This window comes from Lepisosteus platostomus, chromosome 14 (genome assembly GCF_059453375.1).
Source record: "Lepisosteus platostomus isolate fLepPlt1 chromosome 14, fLepPlt1.hap1, whole genome shotgun sequence".
NCBI lineage: Eukaryota > Metazoa > Chordata > Actinopteri > Semionotiformes > Lepisosteidae > Lepisosteus > Lepisosteus platostomus.
The window spans coordinates 1,467,982-1,476,490 of record NC_142624.1 but is presented as its reverse complement, the minus strand read 5'-3'; the positions used below and the strand labels follow the sequence as shown (position 1 = coordinate 1,476,490).

Genomic DNA, 8,509 nt, shown 5'->3' with positions numbered 1-8,509 from the left:
ATCATCTCACCTCCGTCATAACAAAAAGAACACAAAGGTCATGAAGAGATCTGTCAAATAGGATCTTGAGCCCTTAAACATCGGCATGAAGGCATCAGAACCAGAAGGATTGCATTTATTTAACGGAGAAACATTTTCAATACCTTTAATTCTCCAGCATTGTGATTCCTAGTGAAATTAACCTTTTAGCCAAACTCTGATTTTTGAAGATTTAGTTTTTATTTGTTTCTGGTGGAAACAACATATCTAGTAGTTACATGTTATGTAATGACTACAGGAAATATACCCGTGCACGCTATGAAAGAACTATTTTTGAATTGAAACACATAATTAACTACTTAGTAAACCGAAATGATAAACATCTTACCGTGCTGCTTTGCTTTCCTGATGAAATGTGTGCTGGTTTTCAGCCCCTGCGCTATGAGCTTGAAAGAAACCTTCTGATTTCAAAACTCTCCTGCTTGATTCAGACTGTCCAATTCAGGAAGAGCCACACCTGAATGACGGAGAGACAGATCTGCACCACTTTGCATATCCAAACAAACTGATATCCAGGCAGCACAGTTTCTGTTTAAAATTCCGACAACTAGAATCGGTAATTCTACCTGGGAGCTAACCACAGCAAAACCGGATTTGAGACGTTAGCACACCTGCAATTCAATCTGCTTAAGATCTTTGGCAATTTGGCTTGGCTGTTTAAAGATATATAACACCAGAAATGCTTTCTGTTTCATTTCTCCAGCCTTCACAGAGTGAGTCCTGCATCTCTGTGGAAAAGGAAAGTGAAGTCTGACGTTGTTCTGTGCACAGATGATTAAGAAGATGACAAAAGGCGTCTGAGGAAGACAAGACTCGGCACTAGGAGAGTCTCGCCTGGCTGCGGGTCTTCCACAGGAACAGCCCAGGCGTGAGAATGGCAGTGTGGGGCTCTCCCAGCTCCCTCAGCCTGGTAGAACTGCTCCGGCCGCAGTCGATCCTGCGAGGGAAAGCCGTGTTTGAGGGGGTCCAGACGGGCTCTCAGCAGCACAGCACCCCAGTCACGCCTCAGGGCACGGATGTGACCTCTTCCCAGAAGTACAGTATGTTACAGGAAACTCCCAAAACGTGTGTGGGCAAGTCCCAGCTCCATCCCGAGTTCTTCTGGGAATGGCAGGGGATGGGATTGAGGACTGGGATTGCTGGTAAGGTGTTGAATGGGATCTTTGTGCTGCATTTTTAGAGGAAGTACATAGCACCCAGGATGCAGTATTCCAGTTTTCCAGTCCACCCCCAGTATCACGGGGAGGTGGGCTTGGGCAGAGCACGAGGGGCACATGGACAAGAGACGTGACTTCATGTCGCTCACCTGGGGGGGGCGCTGCTTGAGCTCAGTGGATAAGGGTGAGCTCACACCCCAGGGGACGAAGGGGTTAAAAACAGAACGAGCGCCACATGTCCACTGTGTGAGTGAGGAGGGGGAGAAGGAGCAGGGGTCTGATGCAGAGAACAAACCAGGCTGGGCACAGGTGAGAGTGGACACAGGTGAGACTGGGCACAGGTGAGAGAGGGCACAGGTGAGACTGGGCACAGGTGAGAGTGGACACAGGTGAGACTGGGCACAGGTGAGAGTGGGCACAGGTGAGACTGGGCACAGGTGAGAGTGGACACAGGTGAGACTGGGCACAGGTGAGAGAGGGCACAGGTGAGACTGGGCACAGGTGAGAGTGGACACAGGTGAGACTGGGCACAGGTGAGAGAGGGCACAGGTGAGACTGGGCACAGGTGAGAGTGGACACAGGTGAGAGTGGGCACAGGTGAGAGTGGGCACAGGTGAGAGAGGGCACAGGTGAGACTGGGCACAGGTGAGACTGGGCACAGGTGAGAGTGGGCACAGGTGAGAGTGGACACGGGTGAGACTGGGCACAGGTGAGAGTGGACATGGGTGAGACTGGGCACAGGTGAGACTGGGCACAGGTGAGAGTGGGCACGGGTGAGACTGGGCACAGGTGAGAGTGGACATGGGTGAGACTGGGCACAGGTGAGACTGGGCACAGGTGAGAGTGGACACAGGTGAGACTGGGCACAGGTGAGAGAGGGCACAGGTGAGACTGGGCACAGGTGAGAGTGGACACAGGTGAGAGTGGGCACAGGTGAGAGTGGGCACAGGTGAGAGAGGGCACAGGTGAGACTGGGCACAGGTGAGACTGGGCACAGGTGAGAGTGGGCACAGGTGAGAGTGGACACGGGTGAGACTGGGCACAGGTGAGAGTGGACATGGGTGAGACTGGGCACAGGTGAGACTGGGCACAGGTGAGAGTGGGCACGGGTGAGACTGGGCACAGGTGAGAGTGGACATGGGTGAGACTGGGCACAGGTGAGACTGGGCACAGGTGAGAGTGGACACAGGTGAGACTGGGCACAGGTGAGAGAGGGCACAGGTGAGACTGGGCACAGGTGAGAGAGGGCACAGGTGAGACTGGGCACAGGTGAGAGTGGACACAGGTGAGACTGGGCACAGGTGAGAGAGGGCACAGGTGAGACTGGGCACAGGTGAGAGTGGACACAGGTGAGACTGGGCACAGGTGAGAGAGGGCACAGGTGAGACTGGGCACAGGTGAGAGTGGACACAGGTGAGACTGGGCACAGGTGAGAGTGGGCACAGGTGAGACTGGGCACAGGTGAGAGTGGACACAGGTGAGACTGGGCACAGGTGAGAGAGGGCACAGGTGAGACTGGGCACAGGTGAGAGTGGACACAGGTGAGACTGGGCACAGGTGAGAGTGGACACAGGTGAGACTGGGCACAGGTGAGAGTGGGCACAGGTGAGAGTGGGCACGGGTGAGACTGGGCACAGGTGAGACTGGGCACAGGTGAGAGTGGGCACGGGTGAGACTGGGCACAGGTGAGAGTGGACATGGGTGAGACTGGGCACAGGTGAGACTGGGCACAGGTGAGAGTGGACATGGGTGAGACTAGGCACAGCAGGTGAGACTGGGCACAGGTGTGAGAGGACACGGGTGAGACTGGGCACAGGAGAGGTGAATGGAGATCTGGGGGAGATGTGTGACAAGCCCATTCATCTGCAAGTGAACGGAAAGCCTCTAAAGAGAGCTCAGTCCATCACGGTGAGCTTGGTGGATGCTGCGATCCAAGCTTGAGGGTAATTCTGGCTTCTGAAGACTTTCTGGAACACAATTTCTAAAAAAAACACAAGGCGCCCCATCCGCGATCCCGAACGGCACTTCCCAGTGGGACAGCGCATCCGTGTCCTGCGGCCACAACGCTACTCCCCCTTGCTTCTCCTGGTGCACTGTAGCCACCCCTGAGCCCCTCGGCCCAGCGACGTCTTCAGAGCCGACACTCAGACTCGAACCCCCCCCCTTACAAACAGCACGAACAGTCAGTCAAGCGCTGCGGTTGTGCCGGTGGGCGCAGCTGTACGGAGCGTCGGAGCCGTTTTCGTTCCCGAGATACGGCGCCTTCGTGTTTCGGGGTGTCACCTCCATCAGCCAACCCGTCCACAAGGTCCGCCCCCCCTGCCCCCTGCCCCGTCGCACACCTGTCCCCACCAGGAGGGCCGAGGTCGCCTCCCCCCCACCGCACCCCGTGTGGCGGAAACGGGCTCATCCTGACCGATCCCTTCCTCCGCGTTTCCAGTTCGCCGGCGCACGACGCTTTGTTAGGTATTTTTAGCGAATGACCCCCCGTCGCCAAACAAGCCTCCTCCTCTTCTCCCTCTCCCTCTGCTCCCGAGCCCGTTACACGTGTGGCGGTGCGCGACCCCGAGCTGACGCGCGGCCCCGTTTCAGCTCCGAGGGCGGTGTGACGCGCTGCGGCGGCGGTGTTCGCGAGCTGAGAGGCCAGACGAAGTTCGGGGTATTTTGGGGGGGATTTGGAAGATTTCCGGGCACTGCGCTGGCTGTAAGCGGCGCACTCAGCTCCTGGCTCCGGCGGGCTCCCTGCACACCAGCACCGTTACTCGGGCCACGGACACGGCATGGACACCGGGGGGCCGCTGGAGCGCTGTGAGTGACCCCAAGGCTGTGTGGGGGGGGATGTTTAATGTGTGACGTCGTCAGGTGATGAGGAACCGGGACCGATTCAAACACCCAGGCAGCTCGGGTCTCGAAGTCGGAAACGTTCGCGATCGGCCCGAGAAAATTTCCAGACATAATGAGGACGTATTTTCGCAAAGAACCTGTAAAAATCTCGTTCGGATGGGTTATTCGTCTGCAAAAAGCCGTTACCTTCTTAGTTTTAAACTTTTGGTTTCGCAATTAAACATTTCCTGTTTAAAGTTTCCACTTAAGTCAGGCAAAGCACCACTACATGGACCTGTAAAGTGTATTAGTACACGTATGGAGTTTTACGGACATTTTTATGTGTATTTTTACCTAGATTATTGCGATGCATCAGATATAATGATTCTTAATAAATGTGGGTGAAGACGGAGTGTTGGCGATTGACGGCGGGTTCTCTGTTTTATGGGACAGAAACAAAATATCCTGTCTGGAGCGAGTCGGTTTTATGAAGTTGAAATAATCTGGTGGTGATAACCCTAATCCCAGATCAAGGACGGGTCTGGGGCTCCAAACGAGAGTATCAGGAACAAACCGACGCGATCGGTGTGGAAAACGAAACCATCTTCTAGCGAAGTAAAAACAACTTCCCCAGCAGCGTTTTCGTCAGAGCCGGGGTGTCTGTCCGCCGTCAGAGAGGGTTCCTCCCCTGAGGAAATGAGTGTATGGGCCTGATGAGGCTGATGAGGGCGGGGATGAGAAACCAGCAGTGTTGTGTTGCGGTGAGAGTTTCGGGCCGTGAAGGAGCGCTTATTGCTCCCAGACGCACTCAGGAGGCAGATCAGTACGCGAATGTGGCCAACTGGCAATTTCCTCTTAATCCTCTTCCAGAATGATAGCAGACGCTCATCTCGTATCAAATATCAAATTTCACCTGCTGCATCCCGGCAGAAATGCGTTTATGCAATTAAGGAAATGAATTTTGCCTCCTCGGACCCGCAGCCTGCTGTGAGTGTGGTGTGTTTCCGAGGCCCGTGTCCCTGGCGCGGCAGTGAAAGAGCTTTCTAACAGCTGGGGGCCTGTGTGGAGGGAGGAAGGCTGATCTTCTGTGGCTGCCTCTGTCTGGGGGAGTAAGTCTTCTCCTCTGATCCACCAGGGGACGCTGAGGATGAGCTGCAGAGGAGGAGGGACGGCCTGGATCTTCCCCCAGACCGTGAGTAGGGTACAGGGGCAGAGGGGGATTCGCGGGGTCTTCACCTTGCAGTAGGGGGGCAATTAGTGGGGTCTTCACGCTGGGGTAGAGCATCAGTTATTTTGGGGGTCTCCACAGTGGGTTAGAGGTACAGTTATTTGGGGGTCTCCACACAGGGGTAGAGGGAAGGGAGTCCAGGCTAGGACAGAAGCACAGAGTGATGTCTAACTGGGGCTGGGGGCAGTTAGTGATGTCCAGCTGGGGCTGAGGGGCAGTTAGTGATGTCCAGACTGGGGCTGAGGGGCAGTTAGAGTGATAGCTCTCCTGCCTGTAGCAGCGAAACTGATTTTGATCTGTCCAGAGCAGACTCGCCCAGGAAGGGCACTGACCCCCCTCGCTGTCCCCCAGGGCCTGACCCCGTCCTGCGGATCGTGCTACTGGGCAGGGGGGGGCCCGCGTGGCTCTCGGTGCCCAACACGCTCCCGGGCGCGAGGGAGCTGGCGCTGCGCGTGGGCGCCGCGGTCCACGGCCCGCCCCCCGAGCCCGGGGAGCGGGCGGCGGAGACGCTGAGGGCCGTGCCGCGCTCCCGTCCCCACGCGGTCTTCATCCCGCTGGCCCCGGGACAGGCCGCGCCCGGGGACAGGGACACCCTGCGGCTGGTCACCGAGACGTTCGGCCAGGACCTCCGGTTCCGCACCATGCTGCTCCTCTCCAGCGACGAGGAGGAGGAGGAGGAGGAGGAGGGGCCGGGGAATCTCCGGCGGCTGGTCCGGGACTCCGGCTGCTGTTGGCACGTCCTGTCCGGGAGCCGGGGCTGCTTCGCCCGGGCGCAGGAGCTCGCGGAGGCGGTGCAGGCCATGCTGGCGCGGACCTGCGGCGGCTTCTACGCGGACGAGCTGGACCGGCAGGCGGAGGCGCTGATCCGGCACGCCGCCGAGCTCGTCCTGCGGGAGCGGGGCGCGGAGATCCGCCGGCAGGAGGACCGGCTGCGCCGGAGGCTCCGGGGGGAGCAGCAGCGGAGGGAGATCCGGGAGCTCTGGAGGCGGGAGAGGAGGGAGGCCCGGGAGGAGGCCGAGCTGTACAGCCTGTACCTGAGGGGCCTGCAGTGGGTGCTGGACGCCCGCGAGCTCGCCCGGAGGATGCTGCCGGGGCCGGTGGTCGCCGCTCTGGACTTCGTCGAGCGGGGGCTGTCCCGTCTGTGCGACGTCCTGAGGAGTCCCTTCTGACGGGAATCGGCTCTCGCAGGCGGGGGGGTTCGGCCCCAGACTGGAATGGCCGGTTGGTTCGGCGGGGGGGGGGTGGGGAGAACGAGGCGGGGCGGCCAGGCTGCCCTGACACTCCACCGTGATGCAGGCAGGGCGTAGGCGCAGGAGGGGCGTCGCCTCTGGAAGCTGTTCTGATGCCGGCGGGACTCCTGAGCTCGAGGGCAGGAGAGGACTCTAGTGGTAGAGTGGTAGACTCGGAAGTAGCCTAAGTACACCGGTCTGTACCAGCAGGGGGGAATTAAGGCTGGTGTCAACTCTGCTACCTCTGACGTCCCTCAGGGATCTGCTGCGGCACCTGTCTCACTCCTCATCTGCATGCCCTCTGCTCCATAAACCCTGAGTCCTGGAACTCTCTTCTTGGGTCTGTCAAGGACTCAGACCCTGCTGATGATTTTCAAACAGGTGTAAAGTTGTATTTTTATAAACTGTCTTATTTCCATATTTCAACCTGCCAGCAATTTGAGTTCTTTGCAAACTGATTATAAGTGTAGTGTATTGCTTGATTAGAAGTAAAATGTATGTAACGTATTGTTGCTGTTTACGTCTGTGGTCTGATTTTGTTAATTGATCTCTCTTGTTCTTTATCACGTGAAGCATTTCAGACTCGTTTGGCTGAAACAGCTTGTTTTATTGAAGCGGATGAGAGTCTCTGACACTGGTGGAACAGCACACACTGACATGAAAAAGTGACAAGAGTACAAGCAAAACTGACACACAGGATAAATGAAAGGAAAGTGGATCAAGTGTGCTATTCAGCGTGCAACTTATCAGTGCACCTGTCGGACAGAGACAAGAGTTTAACTGCATTTCCTCTCTCGGCACCAGATGGGAAACACGTCTCTCAGTTTAGACTCGAAGATCCCCTGGAGCTCTCTTCCCATGATTCTGTATGCCTTATTGTCCTGCAGGCCAGACGGGACAAACATCAGTTGAATCAGGCAATACCCTCCCCCAAAGCCCCCAGCAGAGGAGCAGGATAGCAGAGGTGTCTTGCTCTGTACTAGTTAATATCTTAGACACAACTTCGTACTAATTATCACTCCCCCCTGCCTTGCTTCAGAACTCTGTGCTAGTTCATATTTACTCTGAGATATACTCTGATGTTCTGGAACCCTTCACGTGTTCATATTGTAGAGACACTCCAAGCCTTGTGTCAGTCAGTGTCACAGAGATCCCCAGTCACTCTGGGACTTTGTATTAGCTAAAGAACCCCAACTCCTCCCAGTACACCCCCATTCATGAAATCTTTACTAGCTGCTACTATAGAGACACTGCACTAGAACTCAGTGTCAATGTTTATAGAACAGCAGCCTCAGAGCTTGTGTGGACATCCCCATTAGTTCCAGAGTGTTGTTTTGCTCAGGGAAGAAGAACTCTAGACCTTCCCAGGTTCTCACCTTGTTGTACTGGGCACAGTTCTGGAAGATGAGCCGGACATCCTGGACGAACTGGCCCACCTGCTGGTACTTCTGCTGCAGGAGCCCCTTCTTGACCTGGTCCAGCCACTTGGGGTGCTTGATGATGTCACAGTACTTCTCAAGCTAGGGCAGAGGCAGGCTTGATCACAAACACAGCATCCCGAAAGCAGTCCCAGATCTGCTCCCTTGTCAAAGAACTGATCCCAGTCACCTGCACTGGGCCTTCTGATGATCAGACCTCACTTCTACCATGTAACTCTGACTTGACCATGGAATGATTTCACAGACATTATAAATTATAATGAGGGTATTGCTCTTGAACGTAGTATGACATAAAGAAAGATGCATTTTATTAATACAACTCATTTGTAGCGTTTTGAAAACTTGTCATCATGAAATTAATTTTCATAATCTATCTGATTATTTAAATGTTTCCTTTCATTGCTGCACAAGCAATGAAGAATGGAGTCTTCAATTCCAGACCTCTGGGCCAGTACTGTACTTGACGTAGTAACGCTACTTACACTGCAGGGATTTTTACTGAAGTGTCCGCTGTTTTCGTGGCAGTACAGCGTGAGGAGGAGATACAGGCATTTCTGAAAAAAATGGTAAAAACAATGACCCAGGTCAGAAGCC

General features: G+C 55.3%; 1 protein-coding gene across 2 annotated transcripts; it reads left to right on the top strand.

Annotated features, from left to right (window-relative positions):
* Positions 1-3,028: 3,028 nt before the first annotated feature.
* On the top strand, positions 3,029-6,983 carry LOC148648608 (uncharacterized). Of its 2 annotated transcripts, none has more exons than XM_088607113.1 (3): positions 3,029-4,004; positions 5,155-5,211; positions 5,557-6,983. In XM_088607113.1, exons 1-3 carry the CDS (start codon positions 3,977-3,979, stop codon positions 6,414-6,416), a joined length of 945 nt encoding a protein of 314 aa, XP_088463239.1. In that variant the 5' UTR covers positions 3,029-3,976; the 3' UTR covers positions 6,417-6,983. The 2 variants fall into 2 exon arrangements, with proteins under 2 accessions (XP_088463239.1, XP_088463240.1); XM_088607114.1 differs by having other exon boundaries at positions 3,037-4,004; positions 5,599-6,983.
* Positions 6,984-8,509: the final 1,526 nt, after the last annotated feature.

Excerpts from the sequence above, each read along its gene's own strand:
- LOC148648608 (XM_088607113.1), top strand. The coding sequence starts at position 3,977 with ATGGACACCGGGGGGCCGCTGGAGCGCT. Across the intron at positions 4,005-5,154 it reads CGGGGGGCCGCTGGAGCGCT|GGGACGCTGAGGATGAGCTG; the intron begins GTGAGTGACCCC and ends CTGATCCACCAG. Across the intron at positions 5,212-5,556 it reads CCTGGATCTTCCCCCAGACC|ACTCGCCCAGGAAGGGCACT; the intron begins GTGAGTAGGGTA and ends TGTCCAGAGCAG.